This window comes from Mauremys mutica, chromosome 17 (genome assembly GCF_020497125.1).
Source record: "Mauremys mutica isolate MM-2020 ecotype Southern chromosome 17, ASM2049712v1, whole genome shotgun sequence".
Lineage (NCBI taxonomy): Eukaryota > Metazoa > Chordata > Testudines > Geoemydidae > Mauremys > Mauremys mutica.
The window spans coordinates 20,811,513-20,834,093 of record NC_059088.1 but is presented as its reverse complement, the minus strand read 5'-3'; the positions used below and the strand labels follow the sequence as shown (position 1 = coordinate 20,834,093).

The following is a 22,581-nucleotide window of genomic DNA, read 5'->3' as shown; positions in this document are numbered from 1 at the left end:
GAACCACTAGGTCATCTACTCTGACCTCCTAACAGTGTTGCTAACTCTTGATCGCGTCTCATGATATTTGGTGTTTTTTCTTTAAGGCCAGCAAGGTAAGGGTAGCTCAACATTTAAAAGGCTAGGGTAGCACAGCTGCAGCACTTCAGTGACAAGAGGCATTCTCCTATCACTCTAGTTAATCCACCTCTCCAAGATGCGGTAGCTAGGTCAACAGAAGAATTCTTCCATCGACCTAGCGGACCATACACCAGTGGTTAGATCATCATAGTACAGGAAAGTCTCATCTTACGCGCATTTAACATGTGCGAATTCAGCTTTGCGCGGTCAGCAAAAAGAATAAAATAAAAAGAGAAAAATAATTTAAATACTGTACCTGTAGTGCGGGCGATTCCGCCTGCCATTACACTCAATGTAATTTTGACTATATGCGATTTTCGTTTTACGTGATTTTCGCTTTATGCGCTGACAGCGGAACGTCACCCCAGCGTAAGATGAGACTCGCCTGTACAGATATGTCTACACTACAAAGTTATGTCAACCTAATTTACATCAGTATCGAACCACCACTGCTTTTAGATCACTTGTGTGTGTGCACACTTCGCTTCTTGTGTCAGCAGTGTGTGTCCTAACCAGGAGCGCTTGTATTGATTGGACTGTCAATGTAGGGCATTGTGAAATGGCTCCTGAAAGCTAGTACCAGTTGATGTAAGCAATCCAGTGGCTACACTGACACTGTGTTGACACATCGACCGTGACTCTACGCTGCTTGGGGACATGGTGTTACTAAATCGGCATTTACATTGGCAGGAGCCACATTGAAGTGAAGACACTTCCATAGCTGGGATGACGCAAGGCAGCTTAAGTCGATCTAACCAGGCAGTGTAGACCAGACCTATGTCTTTCAGGGTCTGTGGATTTTTCACAATCCTGAGAGAGACTATGCCGATGTAAGTTCCCAGTGTAGACCAGCCCAAAGTCACGTAAACACCCCAATAACCAGGCGAATATACAGTATTCATCAGTTATCACAGGGCAGCTCCAAATCCTTCACAGTACTTCAGTTTGGGGCAAAAATATGGCCTGGCCCTGTCCCCTGACAGTTGAACAGTGTAAACCCAGAGTGAGCATCTACATCAGGGGTAGGCAGCCTATGACATGCACGGCACACAAACTGATTTTCAGTAGCACTCTCACTGCCTGGGTCCTGGACACCGGTCCGGGGGGCTCTGCATTTTAATTTAATTTTAAATGAAGCTTCTTAAACATTTTAAAAACCTTATTTACTTTACATACAACAATAGTTTAGTTATATATTATAGACTTCTAGAAAGAGACCTTCTAAAAATGTTAAAATACATTACTGGCACACGAAACAGACTTGGCACATCACTTCTGAAAGGTTGCCGACCCCTGATCTACATGCTGGGGTGAGCATTCCCATTGTAGTGATCATATTTGAGAGGTTTAGGGACATTTAGGACTGCACTTAGGACGGAAGAATCCCATGCACTGCTACAGACTAGGGACCAAATGGCTGGGCAGCAGTTCTGCAGAAAAGGACCTAGGGGTTACAGTGGATGAAAAGCTGAATATGAGTCAACAGTGTGCCCTTGTTGCCAAGAAGGCTAATGGCATTTTGGGTTGTATAAGTAGGGGCATTTCCAGCAGATCGAGGGATGTGATCATTCCCCTCTACTCAGCACTGGTGAGGCCTCATTTGGAGTACTGTGTCCAGTTTTGGGCCCCACACTACAAGAAGGATGTGGATAAATTGGAGAGAGTCCAGCGGAGGGCAACAAAAATGATTAGGGGGCTGGAGCACATGACTTATGAGGAGAGGCTGAGGGAACTGGGATTGTTTAGTCTGCAGAAGAGAAGAATGAGGGGGGATTTGATAGCTGCTTTCAACTACCTGAAAGGGGGTTCCAAAGAGGATGGATCTAGACTGTTCTCAGTGGTAGAAGATGACAGAACAAGGAGTAATGGTCTCAAGTTGCAGAGGGGGAGGTTTAGGTTGGATATTAGGAAAAACTTTTTCACTAGTAGGGTGGTGAAGAACTGGAATGGGTTACCTAGGGAGGTGGTGGAATCTCCTTCCTTAGAGGTTTTTAAGGTCAGGCTTGACAAAGCCCTGGCTGGGATGATTTAGTTGGGTTTGGTCCTGCTTTGAGCAGGGGGTTGGACTAGATGACCTCCTGAGGTCCCTTCCAACCCTGAGATTCTATGATTCTATGATTTCTTTGTCTGGTTTCTGTTATAACCCTGGAACTGGCATTTGCTGCTTGCAGTAGGGGCAGCAGTAATATAAGAGGCCAAATTGATCCTTGTCTCATAGACTTTAAGGTCAGAAGGGACCATTATGATCATCTAGTCTGACCTCCTGCACAAAGCAGGCCACAGAATCTTACCCATCCACTTCTATAACAAACCACTAACCTATGTCTGAGTTATTGAAGTCTTCAAATTGTGGTTTGAAGACCTCAAGCTGCAGAGAATCCTCCAGCAAGTGACCCATGCCCCATGCTGCAGAGGAAGGCGAAAAAACTCCAGGGCCTCTGCCAATCTGCCCTGGAGGAAAATTCCTTCCTGACCCCAAATATGGCGATCAGTTAAACCCTGAGCATGTGGGCAAGACTCACCCGCCAGCACCCAGGAAAGAATTCTCTGCAGTAACTCAGATCCCATCCCATCTAACATCCCATCACAGACCACTGGGCATACTTACCTGCTGATAATCAAAGATCAATTGCCAAAATTAATTGCCAAAATTAGGCTATCCCATCATACCATCCCTTCCATAAACTTGTCAATCTTAGTCTTAAAGCCAGATATGTCTTTTGCCCCCACTACTCCCCTTGGAAGGCTGTTCCAGAACTTCACTCCTCTAATGGTTAGAAACCTTCGTCTAATTCCAAGTCTAAACTTCCTAGTGTCCAGTTTATACCCATTTGTTCTTGTGTCCACATTGGTACTAAGCTTAAATAATTCCTCTCCCTCTCTAATATTAATCCCTCTGATATATTTATAAAGAGCAATCATATCCCCCCTCTGCCTTCTTTTCGTTAGGCTAAACAAGCCAAGCTCTTTCAGTCTCCTTTCATAAGACAGGTTTTCCATTCCTCGGATCATCCTAGTAGCCCGTCTCTGAACCTGTTCCAGTTTGAATTCATCCTTCTTAAACATGGAAGACCAGAACTGCACACAGTATTCCAGATGAGGTCTCACCAGTGCCTTATATAACGGTACTAACACCTCCTTATCTTTGCTGGAAACACCTCGCCTGATGCATCCTAAAACTGCATTAGCTTTTTTAACGGCCATATCACATTGGCGGCTCATAGTCATCCTGTGATCAACCAATACTCCGAGGTCCTTCTCCTCCTCTGTTATTTCCAACTGATGTGACCCCAATTTATAACTAAAATTCTTATTATTAATCCCTAAATGCATGACCTTGCACTTTTCACTATTGAATTTCATCCTATTACCATTACTCCAGTTTACAAGGTCATCCAGATCTTCCTGTATGATATCCCAGTCCTTCTCTGTGCTAGCAATACCTCCCAGCTTTGTGTTATCCGCAAACTTTATTAGCACATTCCCGCTTTTTGTGCCAAGGTCAGTAATAAAAAGGTTAAATAAGATTGGTCCCAAAACTGATCCCTGAGGAACTCCACTAGTAACCTCCTTCCAGCCTGACAGTTTACCCTTCAGTATGACCCGTTGTAGTCTCCCCTTTAACCAGTTCCTTATCCACCTTTCAATTTTCATATTGATCCCCATCTTTTCCAATTTAACTAATAATTCCCCATGTGGAACCGTGTCAGATGCCTTACTGAAGTCGAGGTAAATTAGATCTACTGCATTTCCTTTGTCTAAATAATCTGTTACCTTCTCAAAGAAGGAGATCAGGTTGATTTGGCACGATCTACCTTTTGTAAAACCATGTTGTAATTTGTCCCAATTACCATTGACCTCAATGTCCTTAACTACTTTCTCCTTCAAAATTTTTTCCAAGACCTTACATACTACAGATGTCAAACTAACAGGCCTATAGTTACTCGGATCACTTTTTTCCCCTTTCTTAAAAACAGGAATTATGTTAGCAATTCTACAGTCGTACGGTACAACCCCCGAGTTTACCGATTCATTAAAAATTCTTGCTAATGGGCTTGCAATTTCATGTGCCTGTTCCTTTAATATTCTTGGATGAAGATTATCTGGGCCCTCCGATTTTGTCCCATTAAGCTGTTCGAGTTTGGCTTCTACCTCAGATGTGGTAATATCTACCTCCATATCCTCATTCCCATTTGTCATCTGTCCATTATCCCTAAGCTCCTCATTAGCCTTATTAAAGACTGAGGCAAAGTATTTATTTAGATATTGGGCCATGCCTAGGTTATCCTTAACCTCCATTCCATCCTCAGTGTTTAGCGGTCCCACTTCTTCTTTCTTTGTTTTCTTCTTATTTATATGGCTATAGAACCTTTTACTATTGGTTTTAATTCCCTTTGCAAGGTCCAACTCTACATGGCTTTTAGCCTTTCTCACTTCATCCCTACATGTTCTGACCTCAATAAGGTAGCTTTCCTTGCTAATCCCGCCCATCTTCCACTCCTTGTAGGCTTTCTGCTTTTTCTTAATCACCTCTCTGAGATGCTTGCTCATCCAGCTTGGTCTACAACTCCTGCCTATGGCTTTTTTTCCCCTTTCTTGGGATGCAGGCTTCTGATAGTTTCTGCAGCTTCAACTTAAAGTAATTCCAGGCCTCCTCCGCCTTTAGATCCACAAGTTCTTCAGTCCAATCCACTTCCCTAACTAATTTCCTTAATTCTTTAAAGTTAGCCCTTTTGAAGTCAAAAACCCTAGTCCCAGATCTATTTTTGTTTATCCTTCCATCTAGTTTGAACTGAATTAGCTCATGATCACTCGAACCAAGGTTGTCCCCTACAACCATTTCTTCTATGAGGTCCTCACTACTCACGAAAACCAAATCTAAAATGGCATCCCCTCTTGTTGGTTCTTTAACTACTTGGTGAAGAAATCCATCGGCTATCACATCCAGAAAAATCTGAGCCCTATTATTGTTACTAGCACTTGTCCTCCAGTCTATATCTGGGAAGTTAAAGTCTCCCATGATCACACAATTCCCATTAGTGTTTACTTCATTAAAAACATTAAAGAGGTCTCTATCCATATCCAAATCAGATCCCGGTGGTCTGTAGCACACCCCAAGCACTATCTCAGGGGAGGCTCTAGTAGCTTTCTTTCCCAGTGTGATTTTTGCCCAGACAGACTCTGTCTTATCCATTCCATCACTTCTTATTTCTTTACAGTTAACCTCATCATTGATATACAATGCTACTCCACCACCTTTGCCTTTATTTCTGTCTTTCCTAAACAGCACATAGCCTTCAATACCTGTACTCCAGCCATGACTGCTATTCCACCATGTTTCTGTTATCCCTATAATATCCGGTTTCACTTCCTGCACCAGTAGCTCTAGTTCCTCCATTTTGTTACCTAGGCTCCTCACATTAGTATACAGACATCTTAATTTTTGCCATTTGGCTTCACTGACATTCTTTACCCGGTTAGGCACAGACATTCTACCACCAGCATCACCTATTAGACTGGTATCTGATAAACTCTGACCTCACAATGATAGGGACTGAACACAAAGTGGCTTGGTTTCACCTGGTACTTGGTTTTGAATTGGTGTAGTTAACTGGTACAGAATTCTGGGTGGACGCTCTTAATTTGATTAGATTGATTTTTAGCTTTCATCGACCCCTTGCCCGCTTAGGCTAAATCAATCTTTACCCTCTTAAGTTCTTTCCATCTAATGACTGTGTGATACATCCTCTGTCTAAGGGACATATCTGGCCCCCATTACTCTAGTATCTGAGCACTTCACAATTTCACCTCACCATCCCCCAGTGAGGCAGGGCAGTGCTGTTATCCCTGTTGTACTGATGAGAAACTGAGGCACAGACCAGCTAAGTGATTTTCCTAAGGTCACACAGCAAGTCTGTGGCAGAGCAGGGACTTACACCCAGTTCTTCCACATCCTAGGCTGGTGCTCTAGCCACCAGTCAGTCCTGCGCCTCTGCTGATGGAGATGCCGAATCTCAGCCTGTTTTTTTTTAGTGGAACTTGTATCCTCGTCTCAGACGTTGCCCCCTATTTGATGTTATCCGCCCCCTGTTGGCTATCTCAGCTGAAGGGCCAAGCAATGAATGGGGTCATGGAGATGGCCTCTCTTTAATCAACTAGAGCAGGTTCTTCAAGGGCCTTACAGAGGAAGCTCGAACAACTGCTGTCCATGCTGTCACCTTCCAACAGCTAAACCAGAGGGGTTCGGTATCCAGAGAGTCAATTCATCTCCCTTCCCCAGCACTGTCCAAAAACTAGCTTCCCCTGCCCCCTCCTCCAAATATTAAAATCCTCTCTCTGGGGCTGGGAACCCAACAGCCCTTACAACAAACTGAGACACTCTGGAGTCAGCCAGCTGGAGGGTAAAATCAATCATTTCCCTGCTTAGTGGCATGTTAATGAATGATTCATGTGCAGAGTACACTGAGCAGGGGTGATCCCTGTTATGCAACATGGAAGCAAGAAGCCTAAAATAAACAGCGGCCCAGGCAGCTGCCAACTAAAACACTTGACTAGGAGGAGAAGAGAAACAGAGCTCTAAAGAGACAGCCAGGGAGCCGGGCGGATGAGGAGCAGAGGGGACGCTTGAGTTACTGCTTCAGTTTCTCTGTGGAGACAGGGAGCCTGCAGAGTTGAGAGCAGACTGTAAACGGAGGCAGTATTCTCTGGTGCTCAGAGCAGGGCATTTGGGGCAAGTCGTCACTTGGAAATAAGGTGTGTTCCTGACTTGTGGTAGCATCCTAGTGAAGACGAGGCAGTTTGTAGCTTGTGTGTGTGTTAGCATGTCGAGGTGAAGGCTGTGGGGAGGCGAGGTGTATTTGTGCGTGCATCCAAACTGCATTCCAAGGGCTTTCTCACAGCTACATGCACTGAGATCTCCTCCTTATGGTGTTACTTCAGTTCACTTCAAGCCGAGATTTGGCTATCCCAGAATCAGTATGTGCTGAAACAAACGGGGGCTTTTAGTCCGCTGCCTGATCCCCAGAGGGCCTCTACCCCAAGTGCAGTGGAAGCAGGTTCTGCTGTATAATTATAGTCGCATAAAAAGATAGCAGAGGGGGACATAAAGGGGTCAGAGTTGTGCTGTTAATTTTAGTGGGGACTAAGGGCCACCCAGATCCCTGAGGCAGCTTTGGACACCTCTGCTGAGATTGGGTCAGCTGAGATTTGAAGCAAACTGAGGAGTCAGCGAGGTGCTGCAGAGGAGAAGGCACTGTCACTCCTGGTGGCAGAGGAGGCCCGAGTCAGATCAGCAGTGGAGTGGCAGCGGAGAGACATGGTCCGGGAAGTGAGATGGAACAAGTCCACAAGAGGGTGTTTAAAAACAAAGAGGAGGATCCAGGATCAATTGTGGGGGTTGGTGGCGAGTGTGAGAACAGAAGGCAGCTGTAGCAGAGAGTGGAACTGCCGCTTTTGTGCGGTGCAGGGAGACTTTTGTCTATAAGGCACTTGAAGATCCTTGGTTGAACAAGTGATGGGGATAAGATAGAAGTAAGGCAGGTGATGGGGTTACCACTAATGACCTGGGCATGGCCAGATTAGCTTTTTGTGGGTCCGGCGCCAAACATATTTGTGGGCCTCCATTGGGGAAATAGGGCCTGTGATGCGGGGGTGGTTCGCAGAGCGAGGGACCGGATGGGGGCAATGTGCCACAGCGGGAGTGGCCCCACTCGGCCCAGCATAAGGGCACCGTTTACAAACCCACAGCTGCTAGACGCACACTGGCCCACCCAGCCCTGTGCTGCCAATGTGCCCCTTCCGCACTGCCCCCCTGCCCAGTGCCCTGCCCTTATGCCCAGCACCCCGTTACCTAGAGACTTCCCTCACAGATCCCTGTGCCCAGCACCCCCTGCCCAGAGACCCCTCCTGCTGACCTCCCTCCACAACTGCACAGCACCCTGCACACCATACCCCCTGCCCAGCTCCCCCACCCACAGATCCCCTACTGTCCAGCACCCCCTTCACAGTCCCACCATCACAGCTGTACAGCGCCCCGTGTTCCTGAGGGGATTCTGCATCAAATTTTGTGCATAATATTTTAAAATTCTGCAATTTTATTTTTTACAATAAATAAATGTGGAAGCTCCACCATGGCAGTGGGGAGCACAGGTCACTGAGGTGGGAGAACACCCTGCAGCCCCCCCCCCCCCCGCCCTCCTGGGACAGGGACTTGGCAGTGAGGCTGAACCTGACCCTGACACAGTGCAAGGGCCAGGCCTGACCCAGAAACACCCTGGGGCCCTGCCCCTTTTGCGCCAGGCACCACATGTGGGCAGGGAGGCTCAGCCTGGCTGCAAGATCCAAGTGCAGAGGGACTTCGTGTGGGGGGATCCAGATGGGGGTAAGAGGGTTCTGTGGGGTGCAATCTGGGTGCAGGCAGCTCAGTGGGGGATCTGGATGCACAGGGAGTTGCCAGGTGCAGGGGCAATGGGAGTCTGCAGAGGGGACCAAGTGAAAGTGGTTGGAGCTCAGTGAAGGGGGCTGTCTGGGTGCAGGGGAGGTGGGCTTCATTTGGGTGGGGGTCCAGGTGTAGGTGGCTGGGGCTCAGAGGGGAGGGTGTCTGGGGGTGCTCATTGGGGTGGTACAGATGCAGGGGAGGTGGGGCTTGTCAGGGTGGGGGTTTGATGGATCTGCTTAACAGGGGAGCCCCAGCTGCTACCAAGCGGATCCGTATGCTAGGCCCCCACTTCCCCTATGCCCTTCTCTTCCCCACCCCATGCTGCTTCCCCACCACTCCATCTCCTCCCCATCCCACCCCTTTCCTTCCTCCTGCCCTCACTTCCACTATCCCCATCCCCATCCCATGCCCCTTCCCCACCGCTCCATCTTCTCCCTAGGCTTGGGGGGCAGGGAGGAACCACTCCCCAGCCCGAGCTGGCGGAGCATGCTGGGGTCATGTCGCTCCACTTCCTGCCGCCCGGTGATTGAAGGGCAGACTGACCCCACACTCATGGGGCGGCGGGAAGTGGAGTGACTTGGCCCCAGCCTGCTCTGCTCTGCTCCCCTGACTCCCAGCCTTGGGGCTGGGGGGTAGGGGGTAACCGCCCCCCAGCACTCACTGGTGGCACGGCTGGGAGCCAGCGGTGTGGAGGAGGCTGGGGCCGGGTTGCTCCTCCACTTACCACCACCTGGGTTTGTGCAGGGTGCCCGACCCCTGCTTCAGTCCTCAGGGGAAGGACTGGAGGGGGGCAGAGCAGGGGCTGGAAAAGGCGGGGGCTTTGGGGAAGAGGCAAAGTGGGGCCAGAGGCAGCTTTCCTGGGGATCGGGCTGGCTGGGGCCCCTTCTGACTCTGGCCCGGCACCACTGGTGCCATGGTAAACCCGTTACTGGATCTGGCCCCCCCCAGGTGTCTCCTTCAGGTGTAACAGGAACCTTATTAGTAGATAGCTCTAATTGCCTGTGGTGCTGCTCAGAGCACAGAACAGGGTCCTGTCTCTGGCCGGAAGAGCACTCTGGGGCTGTGACGGTGTGAGCAGGAAGGAGTCATGGCAGAGGGGAAGCTATTCTAAGCAATGCGGCCGCACAGAAGGTGCAAAACCAAGAAGAGGCGAAGGAGGCAGAGCAGGAGGCAGTGGGTAGAGGTGTATGGAGGGTGAGAGGGTGCAGGGCCACCAACTGGAGGAGAAGGGGGATGGCTGGCACATTAAAAGCCATTGAATGGGATTCGAGGAGGCAGGAAGAGAAGATGGTTTTACCATGGAGCACTGGACATACATAATTTGGTATTGAGCTTCATACAAGATAAAAGTAGTGCATGGTAAAGGGGGTGAAAGCTTGTAATTGATAGATCTCAAAATGTACTTGATAATGGGGAATTATCATCAGATGAGACTGGTTTCTAGTAGCACCCTGCAGGATTGGGTCTTAGCCCAGCACAGCGTATTATTTTTGTCGACGCTCTAGAAGGAAATATAAAATAATTGCTGATAAAGTTTGCAGGTGGCATACACGTTGGTGGAGTGGTAATCGATGATATGTCACGTACACAGAGCCATGTGGATTGATTGGTAAACTGAGTGCAAAGATCATGTATTTTAACACGGCCAAATGGAAGATCCTACATCTGGGAACAAAGAACACAGGTCATGCTTACCTACGTTTGGGGGCTGTATTCTGGAAAGCAGAGGTGCTGAAAAGGGCCTAAGCGCCCTGGTGGAAACCAAGGAACATGAGCTTCCAGCATGATGCATGGCAAAGAGCGCTAATGTGCTCCTTGGTTGTACGAGCAGGGGAATGTTGGGAAGGAGTGGGCAGGTGGTGATAACTTTGTCTATGGCATGAGTGTGACTATTTCAGGAATAGTGGGTTCTTTTAGAAGTGTGGCCACCAGACCTGGAGGTTGAAAATTGATGGGAGGTCAGATATTGGCGGGGGGGGATAGCTCAGTGGTTTGAGCATTGGCCTGCTAAACCCAGGGTTATGAGTTCAATCCTTGAGGGGGCCATTTAAGGATCTGGGGCAAAAATCTGTCTGGGGATTGGTCCTGCTTCAAGCAGGGGGTTGGACTAGATACCTCCTGAGTCCCTTCTAACCCTGATCATAGAATCATAGAATCTCAGGATTGGAAGGGACCTCAGGAGGTCATCTAGTCCAACCCCCTGCTCAAAGCAGGACCAAACCCAACTAAATCATCCCAGCCAGGGCTTTGTCAAGCCTGACCTTAAAAACCTCTAAGGAAGGAGATTCCACCACCTCCCTAGGGAACCCATTCCAGTGCTTCACCACCCTACTAATGAAAAAGTTTTTCCTAATGTCCAACCTAAACCTCCCCCTCTGCAACTTGAGACCATTACTCCTTGTTCTGTCATCTTCTACCACTGAGAACAGTCTAGATCCATCCTCTTTGGAACCCCCTTTCAGGTAGTTGAAAGCAGCTATCAAATCCCCCCTCATTCTTCTCTTCTGCAGGCTAAACAATCCCAGTTCCCTCAGCCTCTCCTCATAAGTCATGTGCTCCAGCCCCCTAATCATTTTTGTTGCCCTCCGCTGGACTCTCTCCAATTTATCCACATCCTTCTTGTAGTGTGGGGCCCAAAACTGGACACAGTACTCCAGATGAGGCCTCACCAGTGCTGAGTAGAGGGGAATGATCACATCCCTTGATCTGCTGGAAATGCCCCTACTTATACAACCCAAAATGCCATTAGCCTTCTTGGCAACAAGGGCACATTGTTGACTCATATTCAGCTTTTCGTCCACCGTAACCCCTAGGTCCTTTTCTGCAGAACTGCTGCCCAGCCATTCGGTCCCTAGTCTGTAGCAGTGCATGGGATTCTTCCGTCCTAAGTGCAGGACTCTGCACTTGTCGTTGTTGAACCTCATCATATTTCTTTTGGCCCAATCCTCTAATTTGTCTAGGTCCCTCTGTATCCTAGCCCTACCCTCCAGCGTATCAACCACTCCTCCCAGTTTAGTGTCATCTGGAAACTTGCTAAGGGTGCAATCCACACCATCCTCCAGATCGTTAATGAAGATATTGAATAAAACCGGCCCCAGCACCGACCCTTGGGGCACTCCACTTGATACCGGCTGCCAACTAGACATGGAACCATTGATCACTACCCGTTGAGCCCGACCATCTAGCCAATTTTCTATCCACCTTACCGTCCATTCATCCAGCCCATACTTCTTTAACTTGCTGGCAAGAATACTGTGGGAGACTGAATCAAAAGCTTTGCTAAAGTCCAGAAATAGTACATCCACTGCTTTCCCCTCATCCACAGAGCCGGTTATCTCGTCATAGAAGGCAATTAGGTTAGTCAGGCATGACTTGCCCTTGGTGAATCCATGCTGACTGTTCCTGATCACTTTCCCCTCCTTTAAGTGGTTCAGGATTGATTCCTTGAGGACCTGTTCCATGATTTTTCCAGGGACTGAGGTGAGACTGACTGGCCTGTAGTTCCCTGGATCTTCCTTCTTCCCTTTTTTAAAGATGGGCACTACATTAGCTTTTTTCCAGTCATCCGGGACCTCCCCCGATCGCCATGATTTTTCAAAGATAATGGCCAATGGCTCTGCAATCTCATCGGCCAACTCCTTTAGCACCCTCGGATGCAGCGCATTCGGCCCCATGGACTTGTGCTCATCCAGCTTTCCTAAATAGCCCCGAACTACTTCTTTCTCCACAGAGAGCTGGTCACCTCCTCCCCATACCGTGCTGCAGAGTGCAGCTGTCTGGGAGCTGACCTTGTCTGTGAAGACAGAGACAAAAAAAGCATTGAGTACACTAGCTTTCTCCACATCCTCTGTCACTAGGTTCCCTCCCTCATTCAGCAAGGGGCCCACACTTTCCTTGACTTTCTTCCTGTTGCTAACATACCTAAAAAAACCCTTCTTGTTACTCCTAACATCTCCGGGTAGCTGCAACTCCAAGTGTGATTTGGCCTTCCTGATTTCACACCTGCATGCCTGAACAATACTTTTATACTCCTCCCTGGTTATTTGTCCAATCTTCCACTTCTTGTAAGCTGTTCTTTTGTGTTTAAGACGAGCAAGGATTTCACTGTTAAGCCAAGCTGGTCGCCTGCCATATTTACTTTTCTTCCTACACATCGGGATGGTTTGTTCCTGCAACCTCAATAAGGTTTCTTTGAAATACAGCCAGCTTTCCTCGACTCCTTTCCCCGTCATGTTATTCTCCCAGGGGACCTTGCCCATCAGTTCCCTGAGGGAGTCGAAGTCTGCTTTTCTGAAGTCCAGGGTCTCTGTTCTACTGCTTTCCCTTTTTCCTTGTGTCAGGATCCTGAACTCGACCATCTCATGGTCACTGCCTCCCAGGTTCCCATCCACTATTGCTTCCTCTACTATTTCTTGCCTGATATTCTATGAAATGAGCTAAAAGAATGATCCAAGGCCTGGCAAACCTGCTTTACAGTGAGAGTTAAGCAGCTCCATCTATTCAGATTATCAAAGAGAAGATTGAGTGGCTACTTGATTAGTCTCTCAGGGGTTCCCAAACTGGGGGTTGTGACCCAAAGGATACCAGGGGCTGGTGGTCAGAAACTGAAAATGTAGAGGGGTGAGTGTGCCAGATCTTCAGTGTTTTGTGGTGCCCCTGGTAGGCTGGTGGGCTCACTGTCTACCCCTGGGCCCAGCCTGGAAATCGCATTGCCAGAGGTGATCCCAAAGGGGGCCGTGGCATGAAAATGTTTGGGAACCACTGGTCTGTACGTATGTACGCAGGGAGAAGAGATCTGAGAGTGGAAAGCTCTTGGATCTAGCAGGCAAAGGCAGAACCAGGTGCCAATGGCTGGAAATTGAAGCTAGACCCATTCAGACTAGAAATAAGGTGCATGTTTTCACCAGTGAAGGGAATTAACCTTTGGAACAACGTCCCGGGGATGTGATGGGTTCTCCATCATCTGAAAGCGCTTGTCTACATTACCCACAGGATTGATGGGCAGCGATCAATCCAGCGGGGGTCGATTTAGCGTGTCTAGTCTAGACGTGATAAATTGACCCCTGGGCGCTCTCCTGTTGACTCCAGGTACCGGAGCGAGAGGTGCAGGCAGAGTCGACGGGGGAGCAGCAGCAGTTGACTCACCGCAGTGAAGACACCGCGGTGAGTAGATCTAAGTACGTCGACTTCAGCTACATTATTCACATAGCTGAAGTTGCGTAACTTAGATCGATTTCCCCCCCCCCCAGTGTAGACCAGGCCAAAGTCAAGACTGGATGTCTTTCTAAGCCAAGATACTGGGCTGGGTGCAGGAAGTGCCGTGTGACGTTCTCTGGCCGGAGTTGTACAGGATGCCAGACAAGATGGGTGAGGAGAAGGAGATAAGAGTCTATAACGGCACCAGCTTGTGAGGCTGAGAGGTGGAAGGATTGTTCGAAATCTCCACTCAGAGGAGGCAGCGAGAGGGCTAAGAAGGAAAGGCGAGCAGTTCTGTGTGGGGCTCCCAAGAGGAGAGATTGCCAGGCAGTTAGAGGCTCTTGACTGGAAGAGGTGTGTGGGGTGTCCATCCTCAGCGTGTGCACCCTGCCTTTGAGAATTTGTGTTCCTCCTTCCCTCAGGGTTTGGAAAACAAGGCTGTGAAGTGAGAGGCACAGGGGAGAATCCAAGACCTGCTCTTCTGATGCATAACAGAGCAAAGAGATGAAGGGGTAAGTACCAGAGAGACAGATGCATCTTTAACCAAGATGTCATTATCCAAATGTTACTCTGCCATTGACATGAAATAAGCGATAACTACAGAGCTGCGAACAGGTGGTCTCCAAAACCCTTCCCCTCTCAGTGGCTCAACTTTCACTTTCTTGACTCAGTTGATGAGCTGTCTCTGAGGGTATGTCTGCATTGCAATCCTGACAGCATGTGTAGACCTACCTGAGTTAGCTTGAATCGGGCAAACTGGCTACAGATAACAAAGTAGCCACTAGCCGCCCAGCTCCAGTGCTATTTTTAGCGAGCTAGCGTGGTTATGCCTACGCATGCTGCAGTCATGCCTCCTGACTGCAGTGTAGACGTACCCAAGAAAGTCTTCCGGGCAGACAAGACCTGAATGTTTGATGTAAAAACACAAGCAGTTGAAAGAAAAAAAAAAAAAAAAAAAGGAAAAAAAAAAAGTAACTTTGACTGTAGCCGACCCAGATGGGGAGGAAGTCAATTACCATCTTTTCTATTCCACAAGTCGATTTCCCCTCTGGCTAATCACATTCCACTTGGGGCTCCGCTTTTCGGAGCACCTGTGATACTGACCCCATGTCACCAGCCGTCACTGCGGGAGCCTTGTTGTGCTGCTTGTTGTGTTCTATCCTCACTGGTGGCTTGTTCCCTTTGCAGACAGCAGAAAGCGGCTGAGACTGAAGAGGGCACTGTGCAAATCCAGGAAGGTGAGGGGCGACCTCCATTCCCAGCCTTGGGAGACCCTCCCCATGGCATTCTGGAGCCAAAGCTCTGCCTAGGAAAATGCCACGATTCGGCACTGTTGTTCTCACTGCGAACCACCCAGGGTGGGGTTCCCAGGGAACTGGTGGTGCTGTGTCACCGTTTCCAATGCAGCCCATGTCGGAGGTGCCAGGATCTCTCTGCCATCTGACGGCTGTCTGGTGGGCTGTGTGAATTGATTTCAGATGGCCGGGGAGGGAAGGTTGCAGGTCCTGGTGGAATTGCTATCACAGCTGGAACCCGTCAGTCCCCTAGGAGTGCCAGCTTGGTCTGTGACAGAGATGTAAGAACCTGGATGTAGCAGAGGTGGGATAATCTGCCCCCCACATTAGGTCTCTATTGGAGACTGGCTTAAGCCCTGAAGCGGGAGGTTTAATATCCTTCCAGAATTGGTAGCAGGAATGTTGCTCACTCTTGAGCTCCAGAGAAACGGATGGTCCTGCTTGTATCTTGCTCAGCTGTTGGCCTCAGCAGCTCAGGACCTGTCATAGAAGCTGGGAACTGTCTGGCCAGGACAAGGCATTGGGGGTGGGGGCTGGGGAACCTTCCGTGGCTGCTGCCTGATGATTTCTTCCCTGTCATGTGTGCCCCTGTTTTCTTTCCTGAAGGTGCAGTGGCGACAGGCGAAGATCCCACCAGCGTTGCCATTGCCAGCATCCAGTCGGCGGCCACTTTCTCCGACCCCAACATCAAGTATGTCTTTCGCACAGAGAATGGCGGGACTCAGGTACGCCTGCACGGCCTCCCTGCAGCAGCAGCTGTCTCCAGTCTCTCTATCTCCTGGGGGGAGACACCCTCAGGCTGGGTGGGGTGACTGTTCCTAGACCTGGCGATGCCCCTCTGGAGGGGTGCAGGATGAAGAAATGGAACACAGCCCCTGGGCTCCGCATGTTTGCTCCTTGGCCATATGCTGGTATATGCCAGCCAGTGCGGAAAGCTTGCAGCTCTGTGAGCAAACCCAAGTGCACAAGAACCTAGTGTCCAGTCTAGCTAGGCCAGGCCCCTCGTTTGCATCTGTGCTGGGCCAGATTGCTGCACCTCTAGGAGAGACAATGCACCAAGTGGGGGGAATTGGGCCTCCTGATTCTGGGATGTCCGAGGCACCGGGGTAACCACCAGTGCGGTTGGGGGTGGGAAGAGAGGACCAGGCGACAGACGCATGGGCAGGGGAAAGGGAGGAGCAGCGAGGGCTACAATGCAGCGCTCCAGAAAAGCTAAATGTCCATGGTCTGGTGCTCTGTGCTGAGCCTCTGCCGTTCCGCTGGGCATTGTCAGGAGCTGGGAGCGCTCCCCACCTCTGCATGAAAGGCAGATAAAAGAGCATGATGCACCCTGCCATGACGTGCATTGCCCCAGGTGTTAGGGGCAGGGAGGAGCTCTGCATGGCCATGAATGGGAGGGCAGGTGTGTGTGAGACAGTCTCCCTGGCCAGACCTGGTTGGCACTGTAAGGAAATCTGAGGCCCTGCCTGAGGTCACTAGAGAGTCTGGCTGCAGTCTACAGGCACCTACTACGGGGCCGGGGCGACCTGGGTAATGATCTGTGCAAACGAGGCTGCCACCAGCTGGTTTGTGGCCAGGCATAGAAACAAACCCTGTCCCAAGCTGAGACTGGGGACAGCTGCCCACGCTGGGTTAGTGACATCTAGGCTTCTCCCCCGACCTGCGACACAGGGCACTTGCTTTGATGAAAGCCCGGAGAACCGTTGGGCCATGAACAGCCTCGCGTGGCACTGGAGTTGCTGGGTCGAGCAGCGGGGTAGACTGATGGCCAGATTGGCATTGGGCATGGAATGTATTAGCAGGGACTCGAGCTGGGCAGCGGTGGGATCGAGTAGGGACTGTCCCTGTGGGCAGGGAGTGTACTCTGGTTAAGGGCTGTAATGCCACTGCAGCCTGCCGTCCTTGCTCTCCATTCCCATTGCCTTACGAAGGGACATGAGGCCCCGGGGCAGGAGGGTTTGTGAGGCCAGCGGACGGGTTCCGCAGTAGGTGGCTGCTCGCGTGTTCATAGCGAAGCCTCATGAACACGGCAGAGATCAGCCAGGGTGACCGGGGCGCGGGCGCGTTCGGGCAGGTGTGCACACACATGCGGTAATCAGGGCTTTCCCTCTGCCCTGCTCCCTTGTCCGTCTCGCTGCAGGGCGGAGTGGTGATGGGGGTGGGAGGGGTCCTAGGGCTGCCTTTTTTCCATCCCGGACAATGAGACCCAGGATGTGAACAGCCTCTTGGCTTTCTCCCCTAGGTGATGTATAGGGTGATACAGGTGGCGGAGGGGCAGCTGGATGGGCAGACGGAGGGCACCGGCGCCATCAGCGGCTATCCTGCAGCACAGTCCATGACCCAGGTGAGTGGCGCTGAAAAGGAGCCGTCGTGGCGACAGGAGGAGGTGGCGTTGCAGGTGCCTGGCAGGCTGGGGAGGTGCCAACGCACCGAGGCCTGTACTGCAGCTCACTCAGGGTTCGTCACGTCTATCCCAGGCCTTGGTAACGCCCCTGTTCAGGCCAGAGACCCTGGTAGTGGATGGCTAACCAGTGTTGGGGGCTGGGGTGGTTTGGGGGGCAGGGCCTGGGACGTGGCGCCTTTCACTCCCAGCTCCAGTCTGGCCCAGGTCAGTGTTACCCCAAGTCATTCTCCTGGGGATGGTCACGATCCCGTTTGTGGCTCTCGGCCCGGTTCTTCGTGTCACCGATTGGGCCGTGTTGCCCAAACTTTCCCTTCCAGCAGGAATCCCTCCAGGGCAGGAGGAGCCCTTAGGGGTCAGACACTGGCCTGGCCGTTCTGTGAGCGCATAGATGACTGCGGTCTGCAGGGCTGGCCCTCCACTGAGCTGTACGAAACGGGGTCTGGGGGAGGGGTCGCTCTACATCAGAGGTTCCCAGTGGTTTGTTCCGAATTTCCCTCTTTGGAAATTCACATCCCATGTGCACCGCCCCCACAGCCGCCCGCTCCCTGCAGCAGTCTGGGCGGGTCTCAGCTGCCAGGACCCAGCTTCCTGCCCATCTCGCTCCCCCACTGCGCAGGAGAAGCAGATTGAGTCGTGCTGAAGGGCTGGGCTCAAGAGGGGAAGCTGAAAGCTGCACCTAGTGGGACCTGCTCCCCCCTGGACCTCAGCCCTTCAGCACGACCCTGTTCACATCCCCTGTCTGGGGTTGGGGGGGGGGAAGCTCTTGGATTGTGTGGGAGAGGCTCTGTCATCAGGGGCAGTGCGTGGGGCTCTGTGCCCTGCGGCCACAGTGAAGGAGGGATGGGGGCGCTCTGTCGGCAGGGGCAGCACGCAGGGCTCTGTGCCTGGGGCTGTGCTGAAGGGATTGGGTCGGGAGGAGGTTGCCTCGCTTGGGGGTCAGTACTCCCAGGGCGCAGCCTTCTGCTGCCCACTCAGAGTCCCCACCGGCCTCCCCAGCAGAGAAAGGGAACTGCCCACTGGGGGCTGTGGCAGTGTGGGAGCGAGGCAGGCAGGGAGACCACCCACACAGAGCCAAGCCTGCTTCCCCTGCCAGACAGAGCCCCCTCCGTACACCAGCCCTTCAGTGTGGCCCCATTGGGTCCTGCGCCTCCCTGATAACCCCATCCTGCCCCTGGGGACCCACTCCCTACAGTTTGGGAACCTCTGCTCTAGATCTCGCTTTCCTTTGCCCCTGTCTGCTCCAGGCTGTTATCCAGGGTGCATTTACCAGCGAAGATGCTGTTGAAACGGAAGCCACAGCCACGGAGACCCACTACACGTACTTCCCCACGACAGCCGTGGCCGACACCAGCACCTCTGCCGGTGCGGGGACCACGGCCACCGCGGTGGTGACCACCCAGAACTCAGAGGCCCTCTTGGGGCAGGCCACACCCACTGGTACAGGTTGGATGACTTGGGGGCTGGGACACCCAGCCTGCGTTCTCGGGGCCTGTCTCGCGTGACTTGTGCAGCCGGCTCCGACGTGGGTCAGCTGTGGAGTCCTCCATGCTGGCGGTGCAGCCTTCTGCTGCTACCACGCCGATGGGCTTCCCTGGCGTGCCGGGAACTTGGACTCCCCGGCTTGCAGGGCTGCTCAGCCTCGAGGCTGCCTTGGAGAGCAGGGACCTCCCTCCCCTTTACGCCAGCACAGAGCACCCCAGAGCGGGGTCGCTCTGCCCCAGTGGGGCTTCGCTCGCTCTGTGCTGGGATATTGATTCTAAACTGGTCAGTTTGCCTTTTGCTTCTTCTCGGTTTCACTCCCTGCTTCTCCCCAAAGCTGTTCCCAGCAGTGGGACTGTTTAAATTCAGAGAAGACACCTCAATGCTGATTCGAGTTGGCTCCGTTTGTCCCCTCTTGTTTCTAGACTTAAATCCTGCCCCTTACAAATCTGTAGCCTCAGAGGTACTGAGGATTGCTGCCTCCCACTGACTTCTGGGAGTTGTCTGCTTGGTACCTCCCAAAACCAGGCCACAAATTGAGCGTCACCTAAACCCAGAGGTTCAAGCCCTGTTTGTTGCAGAGCAGCTGCTGCCGATGCATTTCCCTCCTGTGTCCAGATACGCTGGCAGCGCATGAAGCCAGTGCGGTCACCCCAGAGATGGGTCAGCGGTGCTCCCACGCATACGGCTTTCTCTCATACCTTGTGCGAACGTTCCCCCTTGCGATCCCATCTCTTGTGTTTCCAATTGTTCAGGGCAGTTCTTCGTGATGATGTCACCCCAGGAAGTTCTGCAGGGCGGAGCTCAGAGATCTATCGCGCCCAGGAATCACCCCTACTCTCCGTGAGTGTTTGTCCAGCCCCATGCGCGGCTTCTAACCCCGCTTTCCTCCTCCTTCCCTAGTAGCCTTCTTTCTTATGTCTCCCACTTGTGGGGAGAGTGGGAGTCTTTGTTCTGATCCACAGCTATGGGGAGCAGCTGTGGGCTGATCCATGGGGCTGGGAGTCGGGATTTCCCAGTTCTGTTCCTGGCTGTCCCACTGGCTTGCTGTTTGTGTATCGTTACGCCACTCCCTGGCTCAGTTTCCCTCCCTGTAAAACAGCTCTAGCCTGAGTAAAGCGCTTGGAGATGTGCCATGGGGCTTGTCGTTCAGTGCGGAGCATCTGCGTTACACTGCCTGGTGGGGTTGTTTGCTTTTCAGGAAATCCGAAGCTCCTCGGACGACCCGGGATGAGAAACGCCGAGCACAACACAATGAAGGTAGGGGCAGGGGCCCTCGGGGTGGGGAGGTTGGGGTTTGGGGCGGGGAGAAGCAAGAGCGTCCTCCATTGAGAGCAGCTTTAGATCCCAGGGGAATTTTGCCTTCAGAAGTAGATGTAAGGCGCCGTTTCCCTTGGTTAACCCTTGATCTGTTCCCACCCAGATGGAAAAGCTCTCTTAAGATGGAAAGCACATGCCAGTGGGAGCACTGTAGTTATCAGCCCCGGAAATCCACAGCTAAGAAGTTTAAACTTAAAACCAACTAAGTCCTTTGAAAATCTGGACGTGCACAGGTAGGGCACCCAACCAGGCCTTAACTCTGCCTCCAGCCATCCCTTCGTAGTTCCGCTCCTAGCTGGGGCCGACCCTGAAAACCCTGTACGTTCCCCACCTCTGCAGGCTCCCTGTAAGATGAGCAAAGAATCCTGTGGCACCTTATAGACTAACAGACGTTTTGCAGCATGAGCTTTCGTGGGTGAATACCCACTTCTTCACTTGCATCCGAAGAAGTGGGTATTCACCCACGAAAGCTCATGCTGCAAAACGTCTGTTAGTCTATAAGGTGCCACAGGATTCTTTGCTGCTTTTACAGAACCAGACTAACACGGCTACCCCTCTGATACCTGTAAGATGGTACTCTGGGAGCAAGGGTTTGAAGGCGCTCAGGCTGCAGCTGTGGGTATCTTAAATGTGGGCACGCTTCTGGCCTCGTCCCATCCCTAGCATCGTTCGGCGTAGGGCCTTTCGGAGGACGTCTGGATGAGCTGCTGCCCTTGTGGGTAATCAAGAAGGCTCTTTGCTGTCTGTCGCGCTGGCTTCCCTTCCCAGGGCAGGAAGGCCCGAGGCGGGCCCAAGGGGCTCATGTGTGCACGTGCCCAGCTCTCAGTGGAACCAGAAGAGCAGGGGCTGGGGACCTCTCCCGCGGCTCTCCGCACGCAGCGTGAGGCTGTACGAAGGGCAGAGCTTGCGATCCCAAGTGTAGGACTCGAATGTCTGCGGTCAGGGAAGTGGCATGTTCTAGACCAGTGGTTCTCAACCTGCGGCCCATGGGCTGCTTGTGGCCCATCAGCACACAGCTGCAGCCCATGGGACATCCTCAGGGCCACCCAGCTAGTATTGGATGCGGCCCGCATAACACATTGTGGGTCGCATATAGTAAATGGGTCGAGAACCACTCTTCTAGACAGACATGGTGTCTCAGGTTCCTCCCCCAGCCTTAGGGCATTGGAGGGCAGAGTTAAGGTGATTTGGGTGCCTGGCCTGTGTGTTGTCTGTCTGTCAAAGGGTTGGGTCCTTAAGCTTAACTTCAGCTCCGGGTTTCCAATGACAGTGTTCTCCCAGCATGACAAAGCGGCTGTGCCTGCTCCCTAGCCAGGGGCCTTTGTTCCCACTGCAGCAGACATGGAAGCATCCCAGCAAGGAAAGGGTTAATCGCTCCTGCCCCACCCGTTGGGCTCTTTGTCCTAATGAGGTGACACTGCTAATTAGACTCAACGAGCCTGGGGTCTCATCTCCAGCCCCCATCCTACCTTCTCCACCCTTCCCCTCCGCAATCCAACCCCCACCAGATCCTCTTTGCCGCCGTTCTCCCGTTCCCGTTTTCTCTCTCCTCCCAGGATCCCACCTCCAGCCATGGCCAGGGTGGGTGTAGAGACACCTGTCAAGGAGGGCCGTGTTCAGCTCTCAGGGCACAGCTCTCACTAGGGAAACCTGGGCTGAGGTGAGGGTAGCCGTCTGCAGTCCCAGAGGCCCTGGGGCTGGGGTTCCTGTAAGCTTGGGAACCTTCCTGAAATTCCATCCCCTTTCCCCACCCCAGTGGAGCGCCGACGCAGGGACAAGATCAACAACTGGATTGTGCAGCTCTCCAAGATCATCCCGGACTGCTCCATGGAGAACACCAAGTCGGGTCAGGTAAGGGAGCCCCCCTGGAAGAACTGGTCACGGTCCAGGGGCCGGTGTAAGGTGGCCAAACTGCACTGGCTGCATTTCCCTACGCCAGTGTCGAATTCAACCCCCCTCTCTAGAACCAGCTGCTTCCAATAGCTCCCCCGGCCTGAGCAGGTGGCTGGGGGGCGCTGTGAAGAGGCCTTTTACCAGTAGGTCATTGGCTAAAATCTGCCTCAGACTGACAAGCCCCGGTGCTCTCAGATGTTATGCAGTTTAGCAGCTTTGCAGATGCTCATCTACCTCCAGGTTACTGTGCTGATGGTGCAGAACTGGGCTCTGGAGCCCGATTCATTGAAAAACAGCTCTGAAATCTCTAGTCCTCACGCTTGCAAAGAAACTTTTCATAGAGGGAACGGCTGGTGCCAGGGCCGTCAACTGCCCTGTTCATCCCTATGGGATGTTAACACTGAACCCTAACGATGTCACTGTAAAGGTCACTGTCA

General features: G+C 51.9%; 1 protein-coding gene across 8 annotated transcripts in view; it reads left to right on the top strand.

Moving 5' to 3' along the window:
• The window catches only part of USF1 (upstream transcription factor 1), a 30,812-nt gene that overhangs the window by 5,795 nt on the left and 2,436 nt on the right, over positions 1-22,581 (top strand). For 3 of the 8 annotated variants that reach the window (XM_044991172.1, XM_044991170.1, XM_044991173.1), the window contains exons 2-9: positions 14,176-14,265; positions 14,942-14,991; positions 15,655-15,773; positions 17,291-17,392; positions 18,697-18,895; positions 19,687-19,774; positions 20,133-20,191; positions 22,008-22,102. In XM_044991172.1, the coding sequence (XP_044847107.1) occupies positions 14,258-14,265; positions 14,942-14,991; positions 15,655-15,773; positions 17,291-17,392; positions 18,697-18,895; positions 19,687-19,774; positions 20,133-20,191; positions 22,008-22,102 (720 nt within the window). In that variant the 5' untranslated portion in view covers positions 14,176-14,257. Of the gene's footprint in view, positions 1-13,652; positions 13,721-14,175; positions 14,266-14,940; positions 14,992-15,654; positions 15,774-17,290; positions 17,393-18,696; positions 18,896-19,686; positions 19,775-20,132; positions 20,192-22,007; positions 22,103-22,581 lie in introns of those variants that run through there. The other 5 variants (XM_044991171.1, XM_044991175.1, XM_044991174.1 and 2 more) reach the window with 5 other exon arrangements.